The sequence below is a fragment of the Sciurus vulgaris genome (assembly GCF_902686455.1).
Source record: "Sciurus vulgaris genome assembly, chromosome: 8".
In the NCBI taxonomy this organism is placed as follows: domain Eukaryota; kingdom Metazoa; phylum Chordata; class Mammalia; order Rodentia; family Sciuridae; genus Sciurus; species Sciurus vulgaris.
The window spans coordinates 124,911,213-124,923,975 of record NC_136468.1 but is presented as its reverse complement, the minus strand read 5'-3'; the positions used below and the strand labels follow the sequence as shown (position 1 = coordinate 124,923,975).

General features: G+C 58.2%; 2 protein-coding genes across 5 annotated transcripts; both read right to left on the bottom strand.

The window, feature by feature from the left end:
* Nucleotides 1-1,810: 1,810 nt before the first annotated feature.
* On the bottom strand, nucleotides 1,811-3,104 carry GP1BB (glycoprotein Ib platelet subunit beta). The gene is made up of 2 exons (XM_079151528.1): nucleotides 2,964-3,104; nucleotides 1,811-2,699 (listed from the first exon to the last, which is right to left on the bottom strand). Exons 1-2 carry the CDS (start codon nucleotides 2,971-2,973, stop codon nucleotides 2,089-2,091), a joined length of 621 nt encoding a protein of 206 aa, XP_079007654.1. The 5' UTR covers nucleotides 2,974-3,104; the 3' UTR covers nucleotides 1,811-2,088.
* A 119-nt stretch (nucleotides 3,105-3,223) lies between these two features.
* On the bottom strand, nucleotides 3,224-11,969 carry SEPTIN5 (septin 5; the record flags this gene model as incomplete). Of its 4 annotated transcripts, XM_079151525.1 has the most annotated exons (12): nucleotides 11,821-11,969; nucleotides 11,667-11,677; nucleotides 6,979-7,075; nucleotides 6,785-6,871; nucleotides 6,398-6,521; nucleotides 6,156-6,290; nucleotides 5,905-6,022; nucleotides 5,697-5,798; nucleotides 4,889-4,985; nucleotides 4,669-4,804; nucleotides 4,333-4,435; nucleotides 3,224-4,212 (listed from the first exon to the last, which is right to left on the bottom strand). In XM_079151525.1, exons 1-12 carry the CDS (start codon nucleotides 11,861-11,863, stop codon nucleotides 4,156-4,158), a joined length of 1,110 nt encoding a protein of 369 aa, XP_079007651.1. In that variant the 5' UTR covers nucleotides 11,864-11,969. The 4 variants fall into 4 exon arrangements, with proteins under 4 accessions (XP_079007651.1, XP_079007650.1, XP_079007653.1 ...); XM_079151524.1 differs by lacking the exons at nucleotides 11,667-11,677; nucleotides 11,821-11,969 and adding an exon at nucleotides 7,761-8,064; XM_079151527.1 differs by lacking the exons at nucleotides 11,667-11,677; nucleotides 11,821-11,969 and adding an exon at nucleotides 7,929-7,974.
* Nucleotides 11,970-12,763: the final 794 nt, after the last annotated feature.

Below are 12,763 nucleotides of genomic sequence, written 5' to 3'. Positions count from 1 at the left end.
TGGAGCCCCCTTGCTCTGCATCTCCTACTCCTCAGGGACCTTAAGCCAACCCCTTGAGCAAAACACTGATCCTTGAGTGCTCAAGCCTTGCGAGGAGTGGGCCTGGGCTCCTTCCCACAGCTTCTTTTAGATTGAAGGTCACTCAGGCCCCCTAAACCATTTTCTCCTAGACTCTGAATTTGCCCCTTGGAGGCCTCAGTGAGGAGGAGAATGGGGGTCCTAGGGACCTTTCTCAGCTCTGCTCCCATGGCAATGACAGAGAAAGCTCTGGGGCCTAGTAGGGAACTCTTCTCTGGGATTTGGTTTCCTCCCCTGGATAGCAGAGGGGATACCCCCTCCCTGCATCATTTTCAGACTGAGTTTAAAGAGTTGCCTGTCCCTGACCTGGGATTCTGGGAGTGCCAGGACACCCTTGCAGGGTAAGTTGGGTAGTTCCTTGCACAAAGGGGGTCATTGTCCTTGATGTGGTGATAAGGCCGGATAGACAACCGGACAGTCAGCTGCAGCCCACAATGGGCCGGATGCCCTGCACCTGCCCAAAAGGGAGGGGGTGGCTGTTGCCTCATGTCTAACCGGCAGCCTGAAGATAGCATCAGCCTATTGGAGGGCCATCCATCTTGTACCACAAAGGCCAGGACAAAGGCCATGTCAACAACAACCTCCCCATACTGGTCAATGGCAGTCAGAAGGGGCTTCCTATACCCAGAGATGAGGAGACTTCCTGTACCTAGACCTGAATCCTGTTTGGGGTCCTCAGAGAACAGTCTTCATTGTTCACAGGGCCAGCAGGGTGGGAGTCAAACTGAGGGCAGGAGAGGCACTTGTCCCAGGCACTTCCAGGCTGACTCAAAAGTGAGGTGTCACCCCTCATTTGGGCACCCTGTGCCCCTTGTTAGCAGTCTTGTACTATACTGGAGCACTCAAAAGAGGAATTAGAGGACTGTTTGCTCAGTTTTAATGGCAGGAGCGGATGGTCCCTTGCTAGTCTGGGCAATCAAAAAGGCCTTCCTGAGGAAAGTGGCAGTGAGGTGGGCACTTGCTGGAGAGGTAGAAGGTGAGCAAAGAGCAGCAATGTGAAGGGCATTGTATGCCAGGAAGAAGGAAGGGCACATGTAAAGGCCTAGTTTGGAGGTAGGGTCAGTATGGAGCAACCTGGGAGCTTGGGAAGGCAGTGACTGTGAGGTGGTTAGTAGGGACAGAGCTCTCAGGCAGAAGTGGGCTTTGGGCCTCAATAGAAAGACCAGAGGGGCTGCTGCTGTGGCATGGGGAAATGGTATGGAAAGAAGAATATTTGGGGGCACCTGCAGGGGCCAGGGTCTGTGGGAAGGCCTGGATCACTCCAGGATACAAGATGCCAGAGACCCTGGCATCACTCACAAGGGACTTCCATGTGACTCCACCTCTCATGACCCCAATCATCCTGCCCTGCATACCTTCCAGAGGCTGATTCACTGACCCCACCTGACTATTCTCACAATGCAGTCACCCCAACCTCAGTCCATCCTTACTGCTTTGAAAGCTGTCCATACAGCAAGGTCATTCATAGGGGACACAACTCCTGAGCTGTTCCTGGAATCCTCAGAACATCCTCTTGGCCCCTCACAGCTCAAGAGAACCGTTTCCTCTGAGCGTCCTCTGAGTGACCTCACTGTTCACAGAACCTTCACATCTACCCAGACTCCTGTAAGTGCCAAGCCAGTTTGGCTTGTGTATGCAAATATGATTGTGTCCCCTTGGACCATCTTCCTGGAGTCTTTTCTGGGATCTGGCGAGGGGAATTCCAGGTCGTGTGGTACAGAGACCAGTCAGATCAGGAAAATAGTTTATTCAGCATGGAGTTTGGGAAGACTCCACAGTGTTTGAACTGCAGCGAGGCCCCTTCATCTTCCTAAGCGTGGAAGGTGCAGGGTTTCCTTACTTCGTGTGGGCAACATTTCCAACCCCCATAGAGCTGGGCTTACCTGCCCGTAGGTTTGGGATATCGGGCAGGGGAGAAGGACGAGGCGGATCCCAGTTAGGGAGAGGGATCCTTGCACAGCGTCCTGTCCAGTTTGCAGACCTACGTTGCTGGGCGTTGGTCCGCTTCTCTCAGGACGTACCAGCTCCAGCGGGTTCGGTTACCAGTGGGGTAGTTAGCGATAACCCGTGCGCTGAACGGGCGCGGGCTCGGGCTCGTAGCCTCCGCAGGCGGCACAGTAGCAGCGCCAGCAGCAGCGCGTGTAGCAGCCCGAGGACAAGTAGCGAGAGCTGAGCCGCCAGCGCACCCCAACAGAGCCGACCCCGCACGCAGGCGGCCCGCAGCTCCTTCTCAGTCAGGTAGGGTAGAAGGCGGCCGCGCAGTGCAGCGGGCGAGGCGCAGCGCAGGTCGCGGTAGGGCGCGCGCTCCGGGCGACCAGCCAACCAGGCGCGCAGCGGCACGAGGTTACAGTCGCAGCGCCAGGGGTTGGCGCTTAGGTACGCCGCGCGCAGCGCTGGCAGCGCATCCAGCAGCCCCGGTGGCAGTGCCGTCAGGTTGTTGCCCGTCAGCACCAGTTCCGTGGTGTCAGGCGGGAAGGCGGCGGGCAGTGAGGCCCATGTCAGCCCGCGTCGCCCGCAGTCTACGAGTGTCCCTGCGCAGCTACACGGCGCGGGGCAACCCGTGGCTGGGAGGCTCAGCGGCGCCAACAGTAGGAGCAGTAAGCTCAGCGCCCCGCGTGTTCCTGTAAGAGAAGGCTGCGGTGAGCTGAGCTACTGATGGGACACCTAGGTGGCGTCCCTGAGCATCGGGATCGCTGGGTCCCGCTCCATTCAACTCCTGAGGCCCGTGGTCTCAGCAGCAAACCTCTCCACCCCGACTTCCCTAGGCACTGAACATAATTCCTCTGTAATGTCGGATCCAGCCCTCTCCCTACTGCACTCTAAACGAACGGAACGTCCCCCAAACTGGGTCTCCCAAGAAACTGTAGACTCGACCCCAGACTCACGGGAGTCCATGGCGAGAGGATGGTGGCCGGGCTTGCTCTGGAGCGGGAGGCGTTGGCCAGAGCCAGCCCACTCCTGCTAGACACCTCCTCACGCTTGCCGCACAGACCACAGTGCTGCCGCCTGGACAGAAATAACCCTGAGGCGGCTTGTGCTGGCGTTGCAGCAGCAGATAGGGCTCTATCACCAAGGCCCGCTGACCGTCTGCGTTTCCGCTCCCACCCGCTCCCAGGGGCACACGCAACACTAGGACACCCTCTGCAACGTTCACCAACATTGTTCTCCTGTCACCAGGACAGGACACAGCATTCACAACTGAACAAAACGGATCATGAGGTGTGGGGGGAAGAATCATGCGGGTGGAGAAATGGAGGAGGCCAAGGGCTGGGGATCCCAATAGACAGTTGAAGTGTTCAGGTATTAGGGGTTGTTAGGGAATGAGCCACCGCCCACTGCCCCTGGAGCCCTCTGGGTCAGCCCTGGGTGTGGGGAAGGGGAATGGGCTGCCACAGGTCCCCTCCCACCCTCCTCTGCCTGCTTTCTCCCCACAAGCAGCCTTCTGGTCTAGCCGCTTCCGCTTCCTAATTGCTTCAGACACCCAACTCTGCCTCCTTCGGTGGGTGAGGAGGTAAGGGAAGCCCCTCTCCACACAAAATAGGGTGTCAGCATAGGCTGGGTGGCCCATGGGCACGGAGGATTCCCAAGTGTGCTCTGAAGCACTGGATTGGGGGAGCAGGCCCTGAAGCCTGGAGATCCATTTCTTTCCTCTGCCTTAGTTTATGTGCATGCCTTGGTTTATGTGCATGACTGAGCAGGGCCTGGAATCTGGTTGCTGTGACTTTCTTGGAGATGGGGGTGATCTCAGAAGTTGTACTCAACTTAGCTCCCATTCCCCCAAGGCCAGAGGGGGCTGGTTGGGACAGGGCTATTGTTCAGGCCCCTTAGAAACAGATACAAATGACCTGGGAGGGGTTGATGCTGAGAATAAATTAGGGTCATATGGGGTTGTGGCTCCTTGTCTCTGGGTCGGGAAAAGTCCGGTCAGGGCCACTTTGGGTTTAGGGTTGGGTCCAGGCCCGACTGAGATCCAGGTGAATCCAGGATGGAATCCAGGCCAGTCTGGGGTTCAGGGGTAAGAGGGGCCAGCCCGGTGACAGGTGGTCTATCCGTGGCAACGTGGAGCTGGGGTGGGAATCACTGGTCCTGCATTTGCTGCTTCATCTTCTGCAGCATCTCCTGCATGCGCCTTAACTGAGGGATACAGAGAACCAAGGAGGGCAGGTGAGAAAGGTAGGGGGAGAGGTCAGACCCTGCCCCCACTCCTTCTGATGATCACACCCCATCCTGGCTCCACCCCTGACACCCACCAACCTCCTCATCCTTCATCCTGATGAGTTTCTCAGTCTCAGCATCCGGGGTGGGCAGTGGTAGGATGGGGATGGGGCTCTCCATGCGGCTGTCTTGGGTCAGTTTGCTGTGGTGGGGGGAATAATGGGAAGGAAAGGGCTGTTGGGAGGCACAGAGTGGTGGGTTGGGATACAAAGCCCCTAAGCTGATTCTAGGGAGAGCAAGCACTGTGGATTTGATTTGGGGGTTGGGACAATATTGAGCTCTGGTTGGGCACTGCCAACCAGCCCCAAGTTACAAAGACGTGGTCAGGGCCAGAAGGTGTGAGGTCAGGTTCCAGTGTGTGTGTGTGTGGCTCACCTGGTCATCTGCTGGATGCAGTGTGCACGGTAGTTCTCGTAGTGCACGTCACATGTCACATCCTTGAGGTCGTGCATGTGAGTGCGGATGAGCATGTTGCGCAGCTTTACGAAGTCGCAGTGTGCCTGATTCTCCACTATGGGGCAGAAGTGGGCTGTGGGTGGGTACCTGCCCCGGGAGCCTTCCCACCCAGTACATGGTGCCCCATGCATCAACTCACCCTCCACGATTCCCCAGGGGTACAGTCGCCCCCGGACCCGCTGCCCCTTGGCTTCCACCACTGTGTTGCTGCCAATAACAGCGAAGGGAGCACTCTCCTGGGGGAGGGGAGCAAGGGCTCACGCCCAGTCCATGTGAGTGCAGGCTTAGTGGTTGGAGGGGGCATGGGGGCTCAGCACCCAGCAGCATGCCCTTCCAGCAACACCATTATCTACTCCCCCCAAAACACATCCTGATATTGTTCTTTTGACCTCTTTGTTGCCCACTGCAGCCATGGTTTGTGCAGTGTATACCCTTAGGGCCTCTGCCAGGTTGTGCCCAACCAAACTCTCCCTTCCTGATTCCTTTCACATCTAGCTTCCTTTCCTTTCTCACCCCCCAGGCTGAGCCCATACCTTGTGGTATGATGTCCCTGTTCATGCTGTTGACCCAGTGGGCCTCTGCTCTTGGCCTAGGTGGGTCTTAATTATCACTGTAACTGGGGCACCCAAAAGCCACCACTCTCTGGAAGTTAGAATTCTGGGAGTCAGGGGACACCATAATCCTGTAGCCACTGGGTTGGGCCCTTCAGCTGTTGACCCATGGGAAGGTCATGGTGATCTGGGCAAGTGTCCCATGACTCACTGGCACTTAGGTGAGGCCAAAATGATCCACCATCAGCCACACAGCAATGAGGGTACAGGTCCTCTATCTCCAGGACAAATGATTCCTGCCCTCATCAGGTTGGACTTGGATGTCAAGTCAAGTCCTGTGAGGCCTCCAGTTCTCTATTCCTGGTCACCTCCATCCCCTCCCCACTGCATATTCACCTTCAGTTCCCGGTCCTGTTGCTTGAAGTCTTCATCTTCATCTGAATCACATTCTGGAAACTGGTATACATGAATCCCAAATTTGTCAATCTCTTCCCGGATCTGCAGTGAAAGAGCAAAAGCTGTCAAGAAATGGGGCTGGCCAGTTTCCCCAGTATTCTCAGCCCCACAAACTTTGGCCAAATCCTCTCTGTCACAGCAGGCTCACCCGCTCCTTCAGCTTCCGGATTTCACTGGGGACCAGGCAGTCAGCTTTGGCAATGAGGGGCACGATGTTCACCTTCTCATGCAAAGCCTTCATGAAACCCACGTCCACTGGCCGCAGCCTGCAGAGAGCAGCCAGGGGCAGGGATGTGCATGATAAGGGGTAGAGGTAGTGGTGGTGCAGTGACAGGTACAGCCATAGGGATACACTGTATGGGGGTGGGCCCTAAGCCTGGTCCCAGGACAACCACATACCCATGCCCAAACGGGGAGATGAAGTACAGGCAGCAGTGCACCCGATTGTCTTGGATGTTCTTGCGATTGAGGCCACTCTCGTCACGGAAATACTGTTCAAACTGCTGGTCCACATAATCAGTGATGGGTTTCCAGCTGTGGATGGAGGGAGCATTAAGTCAGCTGTGAGGGCTGCTTACTGGCCACAGGGAAGCTGGGGTTGGCTAGGTCAGGGATCCATTCCCCTGTCAGGCCTTCCTCACCACTCTGAGTTATTGACAGCATCCCCGAAGCCGGGTGTGTCCACAATGGTTAGTTTCAACTTGACCCCCTTCTCCTCAATGTCCACTGTGTGCTTCAGAATCTCTACCGTCTGACTGATGCGTTCTGCAGGGGGATGGGGAGGAAGGCATTGTTAGGATGGGGCCACTTCAACCCTTATCCCCCACCTCAAGCAGCCAGGACTCTTCTCATCTATCCTAGTGCTTTGACCTTGGCCACATTTTATGACTACGATCTGGGCCACTCCTTCTGAACCTTGAACCACATCATGAGGAGGGGAGGAGGGCTGGACCTGGAAGGTTGCTATTTGAGGGATTACAGGATAGGGGTTGGAGAATCAGTGTCAGGACTGTGTGTGGGCCACTTACCCTCAGCACTGAGCAGCTTCCTATCCTTGTACAGGTCAGTCAGGAAGAGGCTGTGGACCAGTGTGGACTTCCCAAGGCCTGACTCACCTGGCCACAAGTACAGTGAAAGAATTGGGTTAGGTCTGGGCCCCCCACAATTGAGCCTGGCAGGCCAGAGGCCGCAGCCACTCCACCCAGCAGCATGGCCCACTCACCAGCCACCATGAGCGTGAAGTCGAAACCCTTCTTTACTGACTTGCGGTGCACCTGGTTGGGCAGTGTGGCGAAACCCACGTACTGCTTGTCGATATCCTAGGGGCAGGGTTGGGGCAGGTCAGCGGCACTCTGGTGTTTCTCTGCAGCAGCCCAATGCCCTATCCCCTACCCTGCTCAGAATGAGGAGATAGCATATGGCAACAGTCCCTACCTAGGGTGGGGCATTTCACTGACAAAAATGAGGTGAGGGTTTGTGGACAAAGGTCTGGAGGTGGGAAGTTTGGTGAAGCGGTGGCAGGAGAAGGCACTCCTGCCCCAGCCTCAGCAAGAGGCTTTTCAGGGATCCGAGACTGTGGGGAGGAGAGGGGAATGCCAGGCCTCAGCAGGCACTGGCAACTGTCTTTCTGGTCTCCCTTTGTGGCCTGAAGGTATCAGGACTGAGACCCCTCAGACACACAAGGTCCTCCACAAGCAGGAGAATCCCAGGCCTCAACACTCACCCCTTCCCAGAGTACTGAGGGTGGGAGGCCTATCTGGCTCAGATCCAGCATTGGGGGTGGCTGGCTGCAGCGGCAGCCGAGCAGAGGCTATTTATAGACAATTGCCTGGAGCCTCCCCCACCAAAGGGTCCCTGGTGCCCACCACCAAGGACACATGTCTTGCTGGGTCCTACCATGTCCTGGAGCTCCCAAGTCCTGGTCAAGCAAGCTTGCACACACTGACCTACATTCCATCCCCTACACACACACACACACACACACACACACACACACACACACACCTTGAGACGCCTCTGGGCCTGGGTCCGAGGTGACAGCAGCTGCTCCACCAGGCGGTCCTGGGGCGCTGCCAGTGAGTCCATCGTGGCGACCCTCCAGACCCTATCGGCCACTTTCAGACCCGAGACCAGATCCGGCCAACCCGCGCTGGGTTTTCGCGAGGGACTTACGCGTGTTACCGCCCTTAAACCCTGTTCTCGTCCCCGTTTTGCAGACACGGGAACTGCGGCCTGGAGAGGGGACGTCTCCAATTCTCCGGGCCTCTGACCCCAGAGGCCTTGCGAGCCATCCCCCTGCCTCTGCGGGCCTGGCCTGAGCTGTGGCGGCGTCGCAGCCTCGGCAGGCCCGGTTCCCGCACCCGAACCAGAGGCGGGGCTTCGCGGGAGCTCGCTGCAGGGGGCGGTGGAGACCGCCCCGCCTGCCGTCGCCGGGAAACAGTCGCCTGGAAATTGGGCCGCAGGCGGAGCCACCGGGAAACTGCTGCGGAGGGCAGGGCCCAGTAGAGGCGCAGGGGCGGGCAGAGGCGCCGCGTGGACAAGGAGCCCCACCGTGGCATCCGCCGTCTTGGTCCAGGCGTCTGAACAGTGGGATCGCCGGCAGGGGCAGGTCCGCACGCCGATCAAAGGTGGGAGGGGTGCCTGTGGCTAGCGCGCGTACTATCCCCCGAGACACCCGCCAGAGGGCGTCAGGGGCCGCTCCGGACCCAGGCGCAACCGTGCAAGAACCAGCCCCAACACCCGTGCTCTCTTCGCAGACTAGGTATAAAAACCTCCCGATGGTGTCATCGAGCCCTCAACCCACCGACACATCGCTTCTAGCGCTCCTGCTTCCTTGGCGCTGATCTACTCCGTTGTGCGCGCATGAGCTCTGTGTGTGCTTAGGGAATTCTTTCCTATGCGGAGAACCCGTAGAGGGCAGAACCCACCTCTCTCGCGAAGACCAGACTCAACCTGCCCACCCCGCACCTCAGCAGAGACTTAGGTGGATGGAGGGCACGAGAGGATGGAGGCAGCCAGATTACATTTAGACAACCCCCTTCCCTTCAATCTTGGAAGACCTGGCCAAACTCGGGAAAATGCTGCCCACAAGGCACACTACCACCATAGTCCCCAGTTGACCCCTGCCATCAGAGACGAGGTGGGGGTACAGAGTGGGGTCCACTGGTCCAGTGGGCACTCCTTTCCCCTCGGAGCTTGCCTACCAGGTCCGACCCATAGGACTGGGCGAATGCAGGATTGGAGAGCTTCAGCCAGCTAGGCCCTCACCCCTGCATGGTCACCCCAGGAATCTTATAAGTCTGCTGTGTCAGAAAAGCACTCTCTGTTGTCCACCAAAACTTTCCTTACCCTCCACCTCCAGGATCCCATCAGAATCAGTACAAGTCCACCCTGGGGATGCGAGTGGTGGTTAGGGGAAGCAGCCTGCAAGGCTCCAGGATGATTGGGTGTGTCCTGGTCAGCATGCCGCTGTAGGACTAGAAAGGCCCCCTCCCCCAAGCAGCACCAACCCCTCCTCCTGGCAGGTCCTCCCTTCTAGTAGAGAGGCTTCCCACCCACCGTCCAGGCCCTGCTCCTGCTGTAGGGCTGGAGCCCTGGTACCTGGGGAGGAGGGTGGATTCACAGCTGGGAACAAGGAGCCTTTCATCCCAGAATAAGGGGACAGCCACAAAGCCCCCAGCTCTCCCAGCTCACCCCCCCAGTACTGGTTCCCAGAAAGCCTCCTCACTGCCACCAGCCTTCTGTGGTCCTGTCCTGGAGGAAGCCTCTGGGCTGAGCCCCATCCAACCTCCATCCCAGTGTTGTCCACTTTAGACATAGGCCTCAGCTCAGCACACACACAAAGAGGTTGGCATCTTGGAACGGGGTCATGTCCAGAAACAGAGAAAGCTCTGGCCTGGGCCTCTGCCTGGTGGTGGGGCGGGGGGGAGTTGCAACCCTCCATACTCTGATACAGAGCCTGTTGGTCTCAGACTGCTAGTTTCCCCACCGGAAAAACACAGGCTTTCAAGAGGCCCATGTCAGGAGGGCAAAATTCTCACTCCTAGCTCCTGACCAGGTTGCCACATCAATCAGCTAGGCCCAGTCAGAGTCTGTATGTTCAGTGGGGGAGTCCCAAATGAAGGACCCTGCCACCCCCTTTCTCCAGTCACTGAAGCACAACAAATATTCCTCAGGGCTTCCGGAGCTGTATGACAGCTGCACCCACCTCCTCCTGGTGCCTGAGACTCTCGAGGCATTTCCATTCTTAGAATCACCCAAGTCAGCTCTGGAAGCAGCATCAGAGTCAACAGAGCCCCATCATTGCCTGAGAGAAGGTAGGGGGGCACAGAGGGCTGACAGTTCCCCCTATCAGCTGCTTTTCTGACCCCCTTGGTAGAGTAAAAGGGAGGCCTGGAGAGGCTGAGACTCAATTATAACATAGTGGTCACACTTAAGCTATTGTGTGTTTCTGGCTTCCCCCAGACCCACTGGGATGCATCCCAAACATTTGACCCCTGACCCCATCCAGTGGCTCCCTCAGTGTGTCTTTGAGATGCCTTCTCTTTCTGACCCTAGGGCAGGGTATGGGATAAGGCTGGCTCCTAGCTGACCACCAAAGGATGGGCAGATACAGGCCTGAATAGGCTTATAACTTAGCAGGATGGAGGTCCCCACCCTGGCAGCAATAGGCAAGAAAACCTGGTTGGTGCTGAGCAGCAGGTGCCCAAGCCTGGTGACTCAGACTGTCTTCAGGCCAAGGTTGGGTCACTCACAGTTCAGGAAGAAGCTGATCAGGTGGTCTCTCAGCATCAACCCCTCTTTCCCTCTCCCTTAAACAATAGCCTGGTAGCACATCTTTGCATCCCAGGCTTTGTCTGACCTGCTGTGATGGGGAGGCAGCTCTCTACCCAGGCTCCCTGGGGAGTCCCTCCCAATGAGACTCATCAGTCCCTGGGCAGGGCATGTCCCTGCCAGAAGACTGGCACTGGGCAGCCAATGACTCCCAGTTCATGCCACATGCCAGCTGTTCCTGCTCTGCCTGCTGTACCATGGGCTAGGACTCCAGGTTCCTGCTCTGCGTGAGTGTCATGTGTGAACCCCCATCTCTGATGGGAGTTGCCATAGCCCCTGTGGTGCTGGAATTGGGCCCTTTTTTCCTCAAAACCTCAAGACAAAAAGGTCATCTGCAGGGCAATGGGAGCACCCAGCGCACTTGGTTACCAATTCCCCACCCCTCTCTCAGGTCACAAAGCTTGGTTTAACCTGCAGCTTGGTTGGGTTTTCACAGGGGGTGCCCAGGTCAACTTCCTGTTGGATCCTGCATTCTCAGAGGACTGAGATCAGGCCAGCCCCTTTAGAAGGTCACAAGCCTATCTATGCCCACTGGGTTTGAGGACCCATTCTGGTGCCTGGGATGACTCAGACCAGGCTTGGAGGCTCCCAGTCTAGGAAGAGGCCGAGCTATAGTCTAGAGTATATGAATTTGTGTGGGGGTAGAGGAGCATAAAAGTGTAGGGGTGTGAAGTGGGGTGACCAGAGGCTTCCCATGGTGCTGGTCAGGGATTATGCACTGGCTAGTGGACCCAGCCTCTCCCCCAGCCTGAGGACTTCCATGACCATTGATTCACCCAGGACCCCTGCACATGGCCTATGGGCCAGGTCAGCAAGGAGATGCTGGCGCTGGACCAGTGGGAAGATACCGTGATCCCATCCTCCCATCCTGAGGAGGGGACCAGGCAAGGAGCCCACTTCTTCTCTGCTCAGCTCCAGGCGCGGCAATGCTGCCTCGACAGACAATTGATTATCGCGACAGGGACAAACGACGCCGGCGGGGGCGGGGTCGTGACTGGGAGCCAGAGGCATCGGTGCCACAATAGGTGACAGCCAGCGGGTCTTGCTAAAAGGGGAACGGCGGCGGAGAGCATGTACCTGTTTGTCCTCTGCCAGGTTCGGGTCGGGGTCGGGTCCAGGTCCGGGCGGGTCCAGGCGGGCGGGTGGGGAAGAGACGGAGAGACACGGTGAGAGGCGGGCAGGCGTCAGGGACAAAGGCGCGCGCGGGCACGCGGGCGGGCGCCGGGCTCACCTGGGGTCGCCAGCTTGCTCTTGTACCGCAGGCCTGTGCTCATGGTGGCCGCCAGCGGGGGACGTGCGGCGGCGGGCGCGCGGGCGGGGCGCGGCGACGAGCGGCGGAGGCCGAGGCCCGGCTGCGGGGTGACCCGCCCCTCCGCGCCGCCACCGCCCGCCCCGCCCGCGCTCCCGCTAGCCAATCGGCGCCCGCCGCGCCCACGCGCGACCCAGCGCGGCTGGTGGGGGCGGGGACTGAGGCACCCCTCTCTGGCCCCCTGGCCGGCGGCCTTAGGGCTACGCCCTTGCCTCACCAATGCAGTGCTTCGTCTGCGTGGGGTTGTGGGGGTCAGCAACAAGGAGAGTCCCGCGCTGCCCCGCCCAACACGGCTGTTCCCACTGCCCTAGTCCCCTACCTCTCATTCCCCGCTACCTCTGTTCCCCAGCCTGGGCTGTCCCTCTGCTGTCTCTGGGACATGCCTGGGCTTCTGATGATCCATCCGTGTGGCCCTCCTATAAAGCCTGTCCTGGGCTTTGCATGGCAGCCTAATGCCAACCCCTGAACACTCAGTCCTACTTGCTAAAGTCAGCGGGTTCACCCTATTACTATGGACTTGGGAGGCACTGGTAGGGGCAGTCACTGCTGGTCATTCCCTCGGTGCAACCTGCAGGATGCTGTGCAAATCTGCTCAGGAAGCACACACCCTTGGGCAAGCTGCAGAGCACATGCCAGGGGCCGTTGTTTGGGTTCTCTTTTCCTGGTCTGTGAAATGGGATTATTTATGAAACTGAGCTGAGGTGTAGGAGTGGACTAGTCAAACCTGCAGCCTCCTCATGCACTTCCTCACCCCAGCTCTGCACCCCTCCCCTGCATACCCACAGGCTTTGGGTGTGCTGCAGGCAGGCCTAACCACCAGAGGGAGAAGAGTTACAGGGGAAGGAGAGGCACTGTGAAGGCAGGG